The 18,273-nt window shown below is 41.4% G+C and overlaps 2 protein-coding genes and 1 long non-coding RNA gene across 13 annotated transcripts in view; 2 read left to right on the forward strand and 1 right to left on the reverse strand.

Moving 5' to 3' along the window:
* The window catches only part of FILIP1 (filamin A interacting protein 1), a 300,074-nt gene extending 295,989 nt beyond the window's left edge, over positions 1-4,085 (forward strand). For all 9 annotated transcript variants that reach the window (XM_070073868.1, XM_008263118.4, XM_008263120.4 and 6 more), the window contains one exon: positions 522-4,085. Coding sequence is in view for 1 of the 9 variants with exons in the window: in XM_008263120.4 (XP_008261342.2) it covers positions 522-562 (41 nt within the window). In the remaining 8 variants the exon portion in view is untranslated. The remainder of the gene's footprint in view (positions 1-521) is intronic.
* LOC103349802 (uncharacterized) overlaps positions 1-16,823 on the reverse strand; it is a 43,740-nt gene extending 26,917 nt beyond the window's left edge. The window contains exons 1-2 of one of the 3 annotated variants that reach the window (XR_011388644.1): positions 16,688-16,823; positions 13,676-13,796 (exon numbers count right to left, since the gene is read on the reverse strand). This is a non-coding gene — a long non-coding RNA (uncharacterized lncRNA). Of the gene's footprint in view, positions 1-13,603; positions 13,797-16,687 lie in introns of those variants that run through there. The other 2 variants (XR_011388645.1, XR_011388646.1) reach the window with 2 other exon arrangements.
* TMEM30A (transmembrane protein 30A) overlaps positions 15,965-18,273 on the forward strand; it is a 51,250-nt gene continuing 48,941 nt past the window's right edge. The window contains exon 1 of the mRNA XM_002714534.5: positions 15,965-16,571. Coding sequence (XP_002714580.3) covers positions 16,335-16,571 — 237 coding nt within the window. The 5' untranslated portion in view covers positions 15,965-16,334. The remainder of the gene's footprint in view (positions 16,572-18,273) is intronic.

The following is an 18,273-nucleotide window of genomic DNA, read 5'->3' on the forward strand; positions in this document are numbered from 1 at the left end:
ATTTAGATGTGAAAGCATATAGAGTTCTGCAAAAAGAAGCAATCAGAGACAAAAGTGAGTCATCTGTATTTATTCAGTTCTTAGGAATATGTAATGAATATCTCCTTATTAAAACTCCCATCTATGCACTTAAAAAAAAAAAAAGAAATTCAGGGAGTTCAAACCAGAAAGAATTTGGCCAGAATAGGAAGCATTCTGGTTTCTAGTTTCTCATTGTTACTGTTCATATATAAAATAATCACTACTTTTGTTTTCAAGGAATGGTCAAATTGACCTAATATTGTTAGAATACTAGACATGGCTTCTCAAGGCCTTTCAGAATTTGAGATATAGCATGTAAGCAACATGAAGCTGCTTAAGAATAGTAAAGTATTCTAGTAGCTACTACCAGGATCATGAACCTGCTTTTGTGTATTTAACATGTAGTCTTGAGGTGAAATGATGTGGTAAAGATCCTCACATAAACTATTGATCTGAGTTTCAGTTTAATTGAAAATACCATGTCTTTCTTCTCTTTATAGAAAGCATCATCATTCACCAGTTACGTATGAACTCCAGATGAAATGGTAAACCAAACACATATTGGGTGTGTGTACTTCCTCTGAATCCCTGTTGAATGGATAATATTTCTACAGTCCTTCATCATCACTAAAGTCCTCCATGCTACTGATCACGACTGGAAACATTTGACTACTTCCAGTGATTTTTTTTTTTGAGGGTATAATGTAACAGTTGGAAATGGCCTTGCTGATAACATGAAAATATGTAGCAAGAGCAATTGAATCTTTGTGCCAAAAGAAATTTCTCTTTTGCAAAGCTTTCAGGTTCATGGGCACATGCTATGTAATTTATTTTTATAATACATTTTGTAATGTGACTTTTTCCCAGAACTGTTTCCTTTTTCATAGTCTATGGCACATATATCTGTGGAATACACTGTCAGTTCTTCAAAGTATTGGTATTGTTGTGTTCAAAATGGTAACCCATAATTCTTTTCATCAATTTGTTATTTTTCAAGAAAAAGTACAACATAGTAAAACTTAGAAGCAGGAGATTCTGGTAGAGGTTTTCTTTTCATTTGTATAATACTATGATTTTGATCCTGGTTCAGTACTGACAAATAATGCTCTGCCTTAAGAGTGTAATTTTAAAAGCTAGTTTTTGAAGTTGCTCTGTTTGGTGTTCTGTGCCAAGAACCTTGGATGAATTGACTTTCATATGGAATACATTCATACAAGGATATGTACCAGTTTAACCAATAAGGGTACAGAACAGTTCTGATGAAAGATCAATTATATTTGTTTATATTACTTATAAGACTTACAATAAGGACTGTGATACCAGGATATTTCTCATAATCTATCCCCAATGAAAGCTTGAAAATAAAAACTGATCTAGATAAGTTAGCATCTTTTAAATAGTAAGAAATCCTGAGATAGACAACTTTTTTCTCCTTGTGTTTTATGGATTTTCATAATCACATGTAGGTTAGAGAATATAATCTTTAAAGACAAAAAGCACATGTGTCACTTAAGTTTCCATGTCAGAGCTGCTGTTGAATTTAGGTTTATATGAGAATGTACATGTAAAATCTACTTGAAACCCTAATAATTTATTTTAAAAATTAGTTTTTAAAAATATGGACATTTTCAATCAGGTCTTAAAAGATAATTTTAAAGATAAATCAAGATGTGACAATTCGAGTTCTGAAGGCAGAAAATCATCTATCAGGTAAATACCAAGATTATGGTGAGAATGCTTATGAATGCACATGGATAACTAAAAGCCACACGAATAATACCATTGACCCATTCTTCCAGGTACAGATTATGCCGGGCTAATAAATCCAAAGGGGGTCCATGCTGAGTCTCTGGAGTAGAGGAACTAATGCTGGGTTTCTTCCCCTACATAACCTTGGAAGATTTTAAGATATACCTCATGGAATTGGCAAGTCATATTCAACAAGTATTATAAATAAAATAACTATTCTTTGTTAAAAACTATTTTTGATTTTTTTAATTAAAAGAAGGGTAGGCTTACCCTAGTTTTAGTGACTGAAAAAGCATCATATAACCTTCCCTGGTTTTGATTACTAAGAAAACTAGTGTGTGTATGTGTGAGGATTTTTCTGTTGTTGTTACTGAGTTTTGTTTCCTGGAAATGTTGAACTGTAATGACATTTTCAATTAGAAAAAGATTTTATTTAGTATTGTTCTATTTTTCCTGACTCACATTTGAGCTCCCTATTTGCCTCTGAGGCAAAAATATTTGGATGTATCACAGATGAGCAGTTTTGAAGCAAACTGCTTTTTCTCAAGCTGTGAGAATTTTATTGTACTAATTGTGAAAATGCTAGAAGATAAGATATAAAGTTTCTTGATTTTAACTTAAAACATTACAAGTAACGTATGCATCTTTGGATCTGAAGTTTTTTATTCTCCTAAATTTATAATGAAATTTGGTGCTGCAAGAACAGCTAGGATGATGGTGCAGTCATTTAGATAGGCACTGAGCTTTCTTCTGCCATGCTACAGCTAAGGCCTCTGTGTAAACTGAATGGAATCTGAGAGGGTAAAATTTATCAGATTAATTCTGGAATGAGAGACAATATGCAAAATTAACTGATAATCACAAGAACATGAATGGACATATCATGCATAAGCAAATAAGTTTATAGTCACATCTAGATATCCACATCTAATTGAAAAAATTGCCTTAACATGCAACCCTGGTACTATCCTATGCTCACATAATTTCTCTCTCCCTTTTGTAAATAAATCTCCAATCACTAATTTGAACTAGAGTCATTTCTGAATGGAATAATTATAAATGCTTTCTGAAATATAATCAGTGTTTCCCATTCAAGGCACAACACTGAATTAACTATTTTAACCTTTTATTTTTCATATGGGAGTGTTTCTTAAGAGTATCTTCTACAAAGATTTTTTTCAAGTATTTCATAAAGTGTTGGAGTTTGATGAAGATAGTGGATAAAGTCTATGAACCACATGTCAAATGCCTGGAATGTTCACAAAATGAGAAGAATTAACTGTATATTAGGACAATCAGAAAATAAAATTCATGATGTGATACATTTATGTATTAGCATAAACATCAACATTACCGAAAAAATTCACAGCTTCTAAATAATCAGTGGGAAATTAAATTAGTAAATGGTGTTGGAAATGTAATGTTTTCCACCTTTCTCCAATCCTATGGCTGAATTTTCTTGGAAATGAATAAAAAACATAATAAAAGTAGGATGTACATGATTTTGGTAAACAACAAATCCGAAAACAGTAACATGTACAACAGAAGATAAAATGCACTTCAGGCATAGGGCTAAAAGCACTAGCAAGGAAAAAGTAAAAATCTCTGTCTTAAATTTATAAAAATTGGGAAAGTTTTGTTGAATTAATTTTGGCAGTTATTTTTTAAGTGTTTATCATTTATTCCATAATTATGTGATGACAGTTGTTTGTTATCTAGGGAAAATGCTGTAGATTCACAAATTTGAACAGAAATGTTTATAGATGCCATGACATGGTACATTTATTTCCTGGTGGTGTTTTTCATTAATGTTATTTGGGGAATTTTACCTTGCCATCCACAGATTTGTTATTTTAACAGTGGAGATCTGTATTTATTTAATATATATTTTGTTTTAAAAATATCCAATATAAGAGGCTTACTGTATGATCAGACATTCTCTGAAATTTTGCAGGTTTTTTTGAGAGCAAAAGAGTGTGTTGAATAGTTCTGGAAATACATTCTATTTTCAAACAATTTTTAATTTTTTCTCTAATTTTTATTAAGTATGTGAGAAGTTATTTTTCACTGAAGCCAAGTGAATTTATGGATATGTACTTGTCTTCTATATGAATGTAATATCCTGCTTTCAGTTCTTCACAGTTTATTGAAATTATTTAACCAGTTAAGATATTATTTGTATTACTTCCTAAGTCAACTATGTTTATCAGAATCTCACCAGAATGTGAGAAAAATAACTGTAATATCAAAGCTTTGTGCAATATATTTTTTGAGTTGGAACATAATAGTCACAAAATTAAACCACTTAAAATGTGCATGCAACCTTCTTTTTATTTTAAAGTTCTTTGCTTTTAAATAGTTTCACTTCTGAGTTGTTTTCTTAAAAATATAGTTTCTTTTGCTATGGATAAGCAGATGTAGTAAAATGGGACTGCCAAAATATGGGTGTTTTCCCTCAATTACACCAAATTGGATTCTTTACAAAGGAAAAAATTTTAAGACACCAAGAGATAGAAACTGTCTAAGGGGTTTCCCTCCCTCCTTTATCTTCACCAAATGCAGTCAGACAACATCCAGAATAGTCCACCACTGCTCTCTGCTGTCAATCTGAAGGAGGATCATATAGAGTCAATACCCTGAAGCTTTGCCAGTAGTCCACAGCTCAGCTTCTATAGAGGCAGTTGGATGCTTTCAGCAAAATGGGATATGGTAGAGATATGGTTCTGCTCCAATTCCTTTTATTTATAGACAAGAAAGAGTGATCCATGGTCTTATTTCCCATCCTAATTTATCTTTTCCTTATTTGTGACAAAGAAATGGGTTTCTCTTGCTTATTATATAGAGGTACACTTATCAAAAAAAGAAAAAAGTGGGTAAAGATGATATCTAAACCAAGATACTTTCTGCAGGTAAAGTACAGATGTTAGGGAGTTTTGACCATAGGCAGCCTCTGTAGCCTCTCACCTTAAAGAGAGCCCATTGGTGTACATAATTTAAAAGCACTGGCTGAATCTAGTTGATGTTTGTGGATAATTTTTTAAAAAGAAAATCAGACATCTTTTAGTTACCTCTGGCATTATGCCCAATATTTCTTTCAGAAATAAGCATCTTTAAGGAGAAAAACTCTTTCTCTCTTTAGGAGCCATATTGACTGATGTTAGTGTACAAAGCTGTCTCCCATTTGTAAGACTTTTAAAAATAGAACTTGCATATTCCTCACAGTGAATGCAAGATACTGGATAAATATTTATAAAAACACAGTTAACTCCAGCTAGAAAGAGGTCTTTCCTACTCATCTTTCAGCTACCTAGTTTCCTTTTCTCCAATCTCTGTTTTGGCCTTCCTGGCTTTCACTGTCTCTGCCTTGACAGCATGGCATGTTTGGTGAAAATGGCAGGGTGTTTCACAGGCATCTATTTATTGGCTTTTAACCCCAAAGAACTCCTTCAGTAGTAGGTTAGGGTATCTGTGCCTTTTCCTCACCATACTCTTCTAAGAGCTGATGTTTCCCTTGCAAAAACATCTATACCCACGGGCATTTTCAAGTGCATATCACATGGATTAAACAGGAAGAAACCCTCAATCATCACTGATTCTAAAGGAAGACATGCTTTCTGATAACACAAAGTTCCTCAACAAGTCACCAATTGGTCTAGGCTACTTTAAGAAAAGTGTGCCCACTGATTTTTCACTTCACAAAGAATGGTTCCTATATGGAGCACTCACGCAAGCAGGCAGTGGAACAAATGGAGTACGTAAGTGAACAAATTCAGTATGTCTCAGAAATTGAGAGCATCAGAGATATATGTTTCCGTGGCAACCAAAGCCTACCGAGATCTTGCTTAAGAGAAAGAACATGATCACTCAGAGTACATGATTTTTTTTCAGTTGTCCAGAATGCATTATCAGTACTGCTTTACTTGCTTTATTATTTTTTAAGAATTATTTATTTGAAAGAGTTACAGAGACAGGTAGAGCCAGAGAGAAAGAGGTCTTCCATTCCACTGGTTCACTCCTCAAATGACCACAATGGCTAGAGCTGAACTGATCTGAAGCCAGGAGCCAGGAGCCAGGAGCCTCCTCCGGGCCTCCCACACAGGTGCAGGTGCCCAAGGAGTTGGGCCATCTTCTATTGCTTTCCCAGGCCACAGCAGAGAGCTGGATCAGAAGAGGAGCAGCTGGGACTCGAACTGGCACGGATACGTGATGCTGGCACTGCAGGCTGGGGCTTTAACCCACTGCACCATCACGCCAGCCCTCCAGAGTACACAATCTTGCAGGTCATTTATAATAAATATAATGTAAGGCTCAACTTTGTCTATGTTCCCTTATTTTTTATTCTGTTCTCTCGGTGGTGGAGAAATACAATATCATTCTTGAATTGAGACTCATTTCTCTGGTTTAACTTTTGTCATCACAGAGGGGATGAAATGTGGTGCTTCTTTAAAGCTCCTAAAACCTCTTGTACACAACTTATATGGGATTGATCTTGTTGAATTTTAAGCGTTTCCTGCTAAGTTTCTCCCACTAAAATGTGAGTTTACTGAGTAGGTCAGGTCAGTTCAACAAGATTTATCTAGTATCTTTTCTACTGCAGAAATGAGTAAAAATAGTATCTGATCTTGATTAACTTTTATCTAGTAACAAAGGCAGATGTAAACAGATATTTTTCTTTTCTTTTCTTTTCTTTCTTTTTTTTTTTGACAGGCAGAGTTAGACAGTGCGAGAGAGAGACAGAGAGAAAGGTCCTCCTTCAGTTGGTTCACCCCCCAAATGGCTGCTATGGCCGGCACGCTGCGCTGATCCGAAGCCAGGAGCCAGGTGCCTCCTCCCTGTCTCCCATGCGGGTGCAGGGCCCAAGCACTTGGGCCATCCTCCACTGCCTTTCCAGGCCACAGCACAGAGCTGGACTGGAAGAGGAGCAACCGGGACAGAACCGGCGCCCCGACCGGGACTAGAACCCGGTGTGCCGGCGCCACAATGCGGAGGATTAGCCAAGTGAGCCGCAGCGTTGGCCTAAACAGATATTTTTCAATATTATACAGAAATACAAGGATAGTGGTATGTGTAAGTTGCCGTGGGCTCAGAAAGCAACTCTTAAAGCTGATCCAGGAGTCAAAGAAATATTCTTTATATTGACTACAGACCTGAATCTTGAAGGATGAATGGAAATTTTATTACAGCAGAATCCGGCGCCCCAACCGGGACTAGAACCCAGGGTGCTGCTGCTGCAGGCGGAGGATTAGTCTAGTGAGCAGAAAGTTGAATTTAGTTGAAAAGCATAATTTCAGATAGAAGGAGAAACAGAACTTCCATCCACAGGTTCACTCCCCAAATGGTCGCAATGGCCAGGGCTGGGCCAGGCTAAAGCTAGGAGCTAGAAACTCCATCTCGGTCTCCCACATGGGTACAGAGGGTCAAAGACTTGGGGCATCTGCTGCTGCTTTCCCAGGTGCATTAGCAGGGAGCTGGATCAGAAAAGGAGCAACCAGGACATGAATCAGCACCCATATGGGATGCCAGCATTGCAGATAGTGGCTTAACCTGCTGGGCCACAATGCTGGCCCCTCTTTTTTTAAAAAAAAAATCATTTTTTTAAGTTTATTGTATTTATTTGAAAGACAGAGTTACAGAGAGAGGTAGAGACAGAGAGAGAGGTCGTCCATCCACTGGTTCACTCCCCAGATGGCCACAACGGCTGGAGCTGCGCCGATCTGAAGCCAGGAGCCAGAAGCTTCTTCCAGGTCTCCCACGTGGATGCAGGGGCACAAGGACCTGGCCCATCTTCTACTGCTTTCCCAGGCCACAGCAGAGAGCTGGATCGGAAGTCTTTAAAATAATTTCAACATATTCTTGAAGAATGACCTTTACAACATAGACTTAATGGGGAAGTTGACTTTTTTGAGCCCCAGAAATTAAACAGGCTTTTTAGTGGGTGGCATTAAATATTTTTAATGCCATGGGCTTCCCTCTGACTAGCACATTGTGAAGCACAAAGCAGGGGTCCAACAACCTGATTCATGGCATCAGTTTTATTGGCACTGAGTCTTCTAGGTGGAGTATCCTGCCCACTTGCTTTCTTCACTTCCTTAACCTCTAACTCAGCAACCCACTGCTACCTGACTTCAGACTCCACTTCCACCAAAATTGCTTTGATAAAATTTCCATTCATCCTTCAAGATTCAGGTCTGTAGTCAATATAAAGAATATTTCTTTGACTCCTGGATCAGCTTTAAGAGTTGCTTTCTGAGCCCACGGCAACTTACACATACCACTATCCTTGTATTTCTGTATAATATTGAAAAATATCTGTTTAGGCCAATGCCGTGGCTCGCTTGGCTAATCCTCCGCATTGCGGTGCCGGCACACCGGGTTCTAGTCCTGGTCGGGGCGCCGGTTCTGTCCCGGTTGCTCCTCTTTCAGTCCAGCTCTCTGCTGTGGCCCGGGAAGGCAGTGGAGGATGGCCCAAGTGCTTGGGCCCTGCACCCGCATGGGAGACAGGGAGGAAGCACCGAGCTCCTGGCTTCGGATCAGCGCAGCGTGCCGGCCATAGCAGCCATTTGGGGGGTGAACCAACGGCAAAGGAGGACCTTTCTCTCTCTCTCTCTCTCACTGTCCACTCTGCCTGTCAAAAATAAATTCACATTTTTAAGATCGACTTTCCTGTATCTCCTGATGATTCTCATGGAATAAATTAAGCCCTTTCCCTGCTGTATCCCCTTTTTTTAAATAATTTCACTGTTATACATGTAACAGATGTCATCTGGCTGTCAACCTAGTGCTGGCAACAGCATATTTAAAGGAAAGACCTTATCTATGATTGATTGCACATATTTAAAAGACAAATGTCAGGGCCGGCACTGTGGCACAGTGGGTTAAGTGCAGGCATCCTATATGGGCACCAGTTCTGATCCCGGCTGCTGCTTTTCTGATCCAGCTCTCTGCTATGGCTTAGGAAAGCAGTGGAGGATGGCACAAGTCCTTGGGCCCCTGCACCCACGTGGGAGACCCAGAGGAGGATCCTGGCTCCTGGCTTCAGATCGGTGCAGCTCCAGCCGTTACGGCCATCTGGGGAGTGAACCAGCAGATGGAGGACCTCTCTCTCTGTCTCTACCTCTCTCTGTAACTCTGTCTTTCAAATAAATAAAACAAATCTTTAAAAAAATTAAAAATAAATAAAAGACAAATGCCATAGGCAAGTAATCAACTAAGAGATTCTATGCAATTAAAGTCATAAAGTCTGAGGCCTTTTTAGATATCTTTCCTTTAAAGGAAGGGTGAAATTAAATCTTATTTCCCTCCTAAAGCAAAGTTCTTGTTTTTTTTTTTTTTTTTTTTTTTTTAAATCCAGTCATTTGCAAAAAAAATGGAGGAATCTGGAACACATCATGCTGAGTGAAATAAGCCAGTCCCAAAGGGACAAATACCACATGTTCTCCCTGATCGGTGACAACTGACTGAACACCAAAAAGGAAACCTGTTGAAGTGAAATGGACACTATGGGAAACGGTGACTTGATCAGCATAGCCCTGACTGTTAATGAACAACTTAATACATTATCCCTCTTAGTAGTTTTTTTGTCTGTTCTACTTAATATGACTGGTTTAATTCTGTAATTAATACACAGTTATTCTTAAGTGTTGAAAATTAACTGAAATGTGATCCCTGTTAAACATAAGAGTGGGAATAAGAGAGGGAAGAGATGTATAATTTGGGACATGCTCAAGCTGACTTGCCCCAAATGGTAGAGTTAGAAACATACCAGGGGATTCCAATTCAATCCCATCAAGGTGGCATGTACCAATGCCATCTCACTAGTCCAAGTGATCAATTTCAGTTCACAATTGATCATAATGAAAGGACTAAGAGTCAAAGGGAGCACATAAACAAGTCTAGTACCTGCTAACACTAACCGATAGAATAAATAAAGGGGAGAGTGATCCAACATGGGAAGTGAGATACTCAGCAGACTCATAGAATGGCAGATGTCCTAAATAGCACTCTGGCCTCAGAAATCAGCCCTAAAGGCATTCGGATCTGGCTGAAAAGCCCATGAGAGTTATTTCAGGCATGGAAAGCCAAGACACTCTGGCAAAAGATCTCTGTGAGTGAGATCCCAGTGGAAAGAACAGGTCTTCAAAGAAGGAGGTACCTTTCTCTGAAGGGAGGAGAGAACCTCCACTTTGACTATGACCTTGTCTAAACAAGATAAGAGTCGGAGAACTCAGAGGGCTTCCATAGCCTTGGAAACTCATGACTGGAGCATAGGGAGATTACTGACGCCATAGACAGGAGTGTCAATTGGTAAAGTCAACAACAGGAGTCACTGTGCACTTACTCCTCATGTAGGATCTCTGTCCTTAATGTGCTGTGCATTGAGATTTAATGCTATAACGAGTACTCAAACAATATATTTCACTTTGTGTTTCTATGGGGGTGCAAACTGTTGAAATCTTTACTTAATGCATACTAAACTGATCCTCTGTAAAAAAAAAAAAAAAAAGAAATTTATCAACTCCCAACTTGACTCTCACTGGGATTAAACATGACAATAGGTCTGATCTGATTTCATCATCATTTAAAAAAAATCATCTATTATTTTTCACTTTATGTTTCTGTGTGGGAGCAAACTGTTGAAATCCTTACTTAATGTATACTAAGCTGATCTTCTGTATATTAAGATAATCGAAAATGAATCTTGATGTGAATGGAAGAGGAGAGGGAGTGGGAGAGGGGAGGGTTGTGGGTGGGAGGGACGGTATGGGGGGGAAGCCACTGTAATCCATAAATCGTACTTTGGAAATTTATATTCATTATATAAAAGTTAAAAAAAAAAGAATTATTTTACTTATTTGAAAGACAGAATTACAGAAAGAGGTAGAGCCAGAGAAAGAGAGGTATTCCATTCTGCTGGTTCTCTCCCCAAATGACCGCAATGGCCAGAGCTGAGCTGATCTGAAGCCAGGAACCAGGAGCTTCTTCTAGGTCTCCCATGTGGGTGCAGGGGCCCAAGGACTTGGGCCATCTTCTACTGTTATCCCAGGCCATAGCAGAGAGCTGGATCGGAAGTGGAGCAGCCAGGACTTGAACCGGCGCCCATATGGGATGCTGCTGCTGCAGGCTGGGGCTTTAACCCACTGCGCCACAGCGCTGGCCTGAAAAACAAAGTTCTTTGGCTGTCTACTAAGGGATTCTGTTGTCATTCCTCCCTCCTCTAATGACACTAACTATTAAACTATCTTGTTTGACTTGTATTTCTGATTACTGACTGGTTATTCAAGAATTGTAAAATCATTCCTCACCAGCAATGATCTCAGCCTTATCAATCTCTCAGTGTGAGAAAAAAGCATTTTTTTTTTTTTTAATGACAGGCAGAGTTAGACAGTGAGAGAGACAGAGACAGAGGGAAAGGTCCTCCTTCTGTTGGTTCACCCTCCAAATGGCTGCTACAGCTGAATGCTGCGGCTGTTGCGCTGCACCCATCTGAAGCCAGGAGCCAGATGCTTCTCCTGGTCTCCCATGCGGGTGCAGGGCCCAAGCACTTGGGCCATCTTCCACTGCACTCCCAGGCCACAGCAGAGAGCTGGCCTGGAAGAGGGGCAACCGGGACAGAATCCGGCGCCCCAACCAGGACTAGAACCCGGGATGCCAGCGCCGCTGGTGGAGGATTAGCCTAGTGAGCCGCAGCGCCAGCCGAAAAAAGCATTTTCTTAAAAGATGTACCTGAAAGAGTTCAAGCAATATAATACATAATAATCAAGAGAAGACTAATTCTAGAAAATAATTTTTCAAAATCAGTTTGAATCAATCTTTGATGCAATAAATACATGAAATTGAATTTATTATACAACGCCTACCTTATTCTGCTAAAAGCCCTCCGAAATAATTAAAAATGATTATTATCTAGGGTCATCAAAGTTCTCTAAGCTGCCATAGTTAACCTGAATAGGACAAAAATACCAATTGGGGGCCAGTGCTGTGGCACAGCAGATTAAAGCCCTGGCCTGAAGCACCCACATCCCATATGGGCGCCAGTTCAAGTCCTGGCTGCTTCACTTCTGATCCAGCTTCCTGGGAGGCCCAGAGGAAACCCCTGGCTTCTGGCTTTGGATCAGCACGGCTCTGGCTGTTGTGGCCATCTAAGGAGTAAAGCAGCGGACGGAAGACCTCTTCTCTCTCTCTTTCTCTCTCTCTCTTCCTGCCTCTGCCTCTCCGTAACTCTGCCATGCAAATCAATCAACATATTTGTTTCCTTGAAAAATAAAGAAGCAACCCACTTAGTCACTGAAAACAATTTGAACCATTTTCAGTTTTCTCTGATACTCATATTGGCAAAAATTAGAATTGTGAAATTCTAAGTCCTTTGAAATGAGGTGAAAAAAATGTTTGCTAGGTAAAGAAACAAATTGTGGCAGCAGAAAACAGTGGTGGAAAAGTACAATCCACTGTCTTCCATTTAAGTCCACCAGTATTCCAAAATGAATCACTGATCAGACTGTCTTTTCTCCAAGCCAAACAGACTCTCATAGGTCATTATATGTTCTTTAAGGCTACTGAATTTGCCTAAAAATAATTTACTATCCATCCTAAAATCATCTACCTTGTCCATTATCCCCTACGCAGAAAAGTATGTAAGTTTCTGAATCATGTTGGATTTGTGGGTATTTAAATTTTGTGACTGCCTCCATCTATGTTGATATATTTGTATGCTTTTTTTTCTCTTATAAATCTGCCTGACCTCAGCTCATTTCAGTGAACCATCAAAAGGCAACAGGCAAGTAGTTTTCCTTTTGTTCCTACAGACTGCATCTGGATTCTTAAGTTTTAGACAACAATCTAACTTTCAGTTCTACAATTCTGCATTTCTGTCAAAATGGAATTACTAAAAAGAAAGATTAAGAGTTAACTAACTGGGGGCCACTGCCGTGGCATTATAGGTTAAGCCAAAGCTTGCAGCACTGGCATTCCATATATCCCAGTCCCAGCTGCTCCACTTCTGATTCAGCTCCCTGCTATGCACCTGGGAAAGCAACAGCAGATAACCCAAGTGCTTTGGCCCCTGTACTCAGGTGGGAGACCTGGATGAAGTGCCTGGATTCTGGCTTTGGCCTGGCCCAGCCCCAGTCATCGAAGCCATTTGGGGAGTGACCAGAGGATGGAAGCCATCTCTCTCTCTCTGCCTCTGTTACTCTCTGTAACCCCACCTTTCAAATAATTTTTTTAAGTTAACTAATTGGGGCTGGTGATGTGGCACAGTGGGTTAAGCCACTGCCTGCAATGTCAGCATCCCATATGTATTTCAGTTCAAGTCCTGGCTGTTCTACTTCTGATCCAGCCCCCTGCTAATGCACCTGTGAAAGCAATGGAAGATGGCCCAAGGGCAAGGGCTCTGTCACCCTTGTGAGAGACCTGGATGGAGTTCCTGACTCCTGGCTTTGGCTTGGCCCAGCCCCGGCCATTGCAGCCATCTGGGGAATAAACCAGTGATGAAAGATTTCTCTCTCCCTCTCTGTGTTACTCTGCCTTTCAAATAAACTTTTTTTCTTTTGAAAACAAGAGAGAACCAAAAGAGCACACTCAGCAATGTAGATTTCATTTTTTTTTAAAAAGTCAACTAATCTTTCCTATAAACAAAAGAAAAAGAAAGCAGGTAAGTACATCATGATCTTTCAGATCACTAAAACCACAAGAAAAACTGAAGGCAAAATAATTGTCATATATACAAAATGCTGTAATAGCAAATCAGTTAAGAACCTATCATATTTGAAGCATATGATGATGTAGGCAGAAATGGGGATGGAGAAAGGTGATTCATACTTTTATACACCCAATATCATGATATAAATTTTTTACTAACCATCAGAACTTAGGGAAATAAGACTCTGGGGCCAGTGCTGTGGCTCACTTGGTTAATCTTCCACCTGTGGTGTCGGCATCCCACGTGGGTGCTGGGTTCTAGTCTCGGTTGCTCCTCTTCCAGTCCAGCTCTCTGCTGTGGCCCAGGAGGGCTCAGCTGCTTGGGTCACCTGCATGGGAGACCAGAAAGAAGCACTTGTTCCTGGCTTCAGATCGGCGCAGTGCCGGCCATGGTGGCCATTTGGGGAGTGAACCAATGGAAGGAAGACCTTCTCTCTGTCTCTCTCTCTCACTGTCTATAACTCTGTCAAATAAAGAAAAAAAAAAGGCATTACTGTAAAACATCCTTTAATTCCATTTTCACAAACTGATTGAAATGCTTCATTTTACTCCTCTAAATATTAATAAATATTTGACTGCCTTGTATTCTTGAAACTTGTGATCATTTTGAAAATTTAATTGGAAATTATGAGGACCAAGCAATTTTTAATTTCCCTTTCCCTGATTTAGCCTCCAAAAGGCATTAACTGCTGACATAGCCATAATAAATAAATAAATAAAGTTTGGGTGGTTCAGATGATGTGACTTAATCTCTGGATTTCACAAATGTCAGTATAATGTGGACTGTGTGTAACTTTAAAAAATTTTACAAATAATATAGCTTATTGTATGAATTTTGGAAAGTACAGAAAAATGCAAAGCAACAGAGAAAAAAATTTCTCCATAGAGACAAAGTCACTATTTTCAGTCAAAAGTGAAAGTCATTAATAACTTTTTAGTTTGGCTATTTGTACGGTTCCTATGCTTGGCATCCCGGTTTAGTCACTTTTGAGTATTTCTTTGAATCAGTAAAAACTTGGCAGTTTAAAAATATCTACATGGTAGTATTCCATTTTACTGTAATACTATAGGAGTATGTTCTGGTCTTTATCAACAGTAAAACAAAAATAAAACTTCCATAGTTAACTACAAAACACTACTAAATTAACATGCAAAGGAACACACAAAAAAAGGGAAAAGTAACTTGGAACCAAATTTGGAGGCAAAATAAAAATCACGGAGGTAAGATAACATGATTATTCAAGTCACATTGACTTTTGACAGGCAGAGTTAGACAGTGAGAGAGACAGAGAGAAAGGTCCTCCTTCCGTTTGTTCACCCCGCAAATGGCCGCTACGACCGGCGCATGGCGCTGATCTGAAGCCAGGAGCCAGGTGCTTCCTCCTGGTCTCCCATGCGGGTGGAGGGCCCAAGGACCTGGGCCACCCTTCACTGCACTCCCAGGCCACAGCAGAGAGCTGGCCTGGAAGAGGGGCAACCGGGACAGAATCCGGTGCCCTGACCGGGACTAGAACCCGGTGTGCCAGCGCTGCAGGTGGAGGATTAGCCTAGTGAGCCATGGCGCTGGCCATCAAACAATTGTAATCTGAAAGGCAGATGGGACGAGGGCTGTGGTGCAGTGGGTTAAAACCATGTTTGCAGCGTTGGCATCCCATATGGGTCAGGTTGGAGTTCAGGATGCTCCACTTCCAACCCAGTTCCCTGCTACATGAGCCTATGAAAGCAGCAGAAGATGGCCCAAGTGCTTGGGTCCCTGTATCCATGTGGGAGACCTGGATGAAGCTCCTGGCTTCAGCCTGGACCTACCCTGGTGGTTGGGGCCATTTTGAAGATCTGTCTCGCCTTCTATTTGTCTCTTTCAAATAAGTAAGTCTCAAGAAAATTTTTTTGAAAGTCAGAGCAACACAGAGACGGGGGTGGGGGTGAGCAATTGACTCCATCTGCTGGTTTACTTCTCAAATGCCCACAACACTTGGTTCTGTGCCAGACTGAAGAGAGGAGCCTGACACTCACTCTCTGGGTCTCCCACATGGATGGCAAAGGCCAAGTACTGGGCCATCATCTGCTGCCTCTCAGGCGCATCTGCAGGGAGCTGGATCCAAAGCACAGCAACAGGGACTCCAACTCAGGCGGCTTAACCCGCTAGGCCACAAGGTCATCGCGCGTTATTCATTCTTGAAGAAAAAAGAGTAATGCTTTACGCATCTCAAAGTTACACGTGTACCCCCCCCGGGGGGGGGGACTTATTTTAACTAAAGAAGTTTTATATAACCGGAGTAAATACTGCCAAATTCCACCAGGCTCAAAATCCTTCTAAAAGGCATTAAGGTGAAAAGAAAACCCTGTCCCGCGCTGAAACCACCAGAAAGAAGTCTTGGTCAGCCGCTCCAGGGGTGCCGGCGGCTCACGCCAACCCAGTAGTTGTCGCCATGATAACCGGAGGTGTGAGCAAACAGAAGCGTCGGCGAGTGGGCGGAAACGCACCTATGGCGCAGGCGCCGAGACCCCGTCGCCCCCGGGCGGCGCATGCGTCCACGTAACCTCGCGCTCTGGGGGTTGAGCCCCTCACTTTGTCGTCACAGGGCAGATGATCAGGGTGCGTCCGCCTTTTCCCTCCCCCTTCTATCGTCCTCCCCTTTCCCCTCCCCTTGTCCCTCACTCTTCTCCCTCCTTCCTCTCTCCCTCCCTCTGGTGTCTTCAGCCGTCCCTCGCTTCCGGTCAGCGGCTGTCTGCGGAAGAGTGTCCCGCCTCTTCCGCCTGTGCGGCGGCGGCGGTGGCGGCGGCGCCTGCGCGTCTCCTGTCAGGGTCAGCAGGCGGGTCCCCTGGACTGTCCACCTGCGCGTCGCGGATCCGCGCCGCGGGGCTCGATGGCGATGAACTATAACGCGAAGGATGAAGTGGACGGTGGGCCCCCGTGTCCCCCTGGGGGCACCGCTAAGACCCGGAGACCGGATAACACGGCCTTCAAACAGCAACGGCTGCCCGCTTGGCAGCCCATCCTGACGGCTGGCACGGTGCTTCCTACCTTCTTCATCATCGGCCTCATCTTCATCCCCATTGGCATCGGCATTTTCGTCACCTCCAACAACATCCGCGAGATCGAGGTGAGGGGAGGGCGCGGCGGTGGGAGCTAGCTTTGCTGGGGACCCGGGGCTGCGGCGCCCGCGCCCCTCTCCCCCGGCTCGCTGGGGTTGACAGGCGGGCCCGCCCTCCCGCTCACCTTTCCTCTGCTCAGTTTCTTCTTTCTGGTTCTGCGGCTTTCCTGAATTTGCACTTTTGTCCTACTTCTACCTACGGTTTCCACGGTCAGAGACGGAATGAATGTTTAATGCCGAAGGTGGGTCGGGTTGAAGAACGCTTCTTTCCTGGGCAGTGTGTGTGTTTCGGTGGGGATCCAGGACGTGGTTCTGAGACGTGAAAAGGTGGAGAAAAAAGAAGCTCCCTCTAGATGTAATTCCGAGGGAACTGACAGGGTCAGTGTGTCATTACCTGTGCGAGGGTCATGCCGGGATGCTGCGATTGTTGCTGGGTGAAGGACCGAGTCATAGAGGTGCTAATGCTTCTTATGTAAAGTGGTTAAGTCATGTATTACCAGTATTAGGACACATGACCAGTGTGCTCAGGGCTTTCGTTGTGAACTAATTAGATGTTTTTTAGCTGTAGGATATGATACAAGTAAAAACGTACAACTTCAGTTCTGCTTTTACTTTTAGGCTGAGTTTCTTGGTAATTATGCCCTACATTCACCCTAGGGTTCCCCCACCACCACCACACTCACTCAACCCCAGTATATCTTAAACTTACACAGGGAATGCATTGTAAACTGTCTACCAAAAATTATATTCATTAATTTCACTGCACATTTTTACTTATTTTACTTATGTAAGACCACAGAAGAACTTGTGTTGTGGAAGCTTTCAGACCTTAAAGAGTCACAATCTCCTAATCTTTATCCACCTGCAATGACAAAGATAGGTTGATAGAGTGTAAATACTGTGTAATGTACAGTGTTAAACATCAGTTAATCCTTTTTTCTTGCTCAGGGTGTTTTTATCTGTTTGAGAAGTCTGGAACTAGAAGCAACATTTTTGGTTTCTTATGCTCTCTCTTTCACACAAATATATGCTCACTTTTTAAAAATCTCTTTATGTATTTGATTTAATGATTACTTTAGGAGTAATTTTATTTTTGCTACTGAATTAGGAATAGAAGTGCTTATTTTCAACTTTACTGTGTTATTTCCAAAACCCAATTGATATACTTTTTAATTGTATGGGTATATAGTACTAAGAACAGTAATAAGAATAGTACCTATGGTATAGCTAGTTTTACAATCTTTTACCAAAAATTAATTTTCAACTTAATAATTAGGGAAAGTGTCACAGTATATTTTTTCAGTGTGTATTTTTAATTTATCATTAAAAAAAGATTTGAGAGGCAGAGTGACAGAGACTGAGGAGAAACAGGTAGAGGGGAGAAACAGGTAGAGGGGAAGAGATGTCGGTAGATATTTTTGATCACCTTGTTCATTCCCGGGTGCCACAGGAACTCCAGCCAGGTCTCCCACATACGTGGAATGAACCCAAGTACTTACAGATGCTGCCTCCCAGGTTGAGCAATAGCAGGAAACTCTGATGTGGGTTGGGGGTATCTCAAGTGGTGGCTGAACCAGTTGCACAATTCCTGCTCCAATCCTTTTTACCTCCTGAATAGTACCTCTTGCAAATATAGTACCTCTTGTCTTCCCAATCAAATAATATTAGACTTTGAGCAAAGTGGTATAATGCAAGGACTGTGGGCTCCAGC

This window comes from Oryctolagus cuniculus, chromosome 5 (genome assembly GCF_964237555.1).
Source record: "Oryctolagus cuniculus chromosome 5, mOryCun1.1, whole genome shotgun sequence".
NCBI classification, from domain to species: Eukaryota; Metazoa; Chordata; class Mammalia; order Lagomorpha; family Leporidae; genus Oryctolagus; species Oryctolagus cuniculus.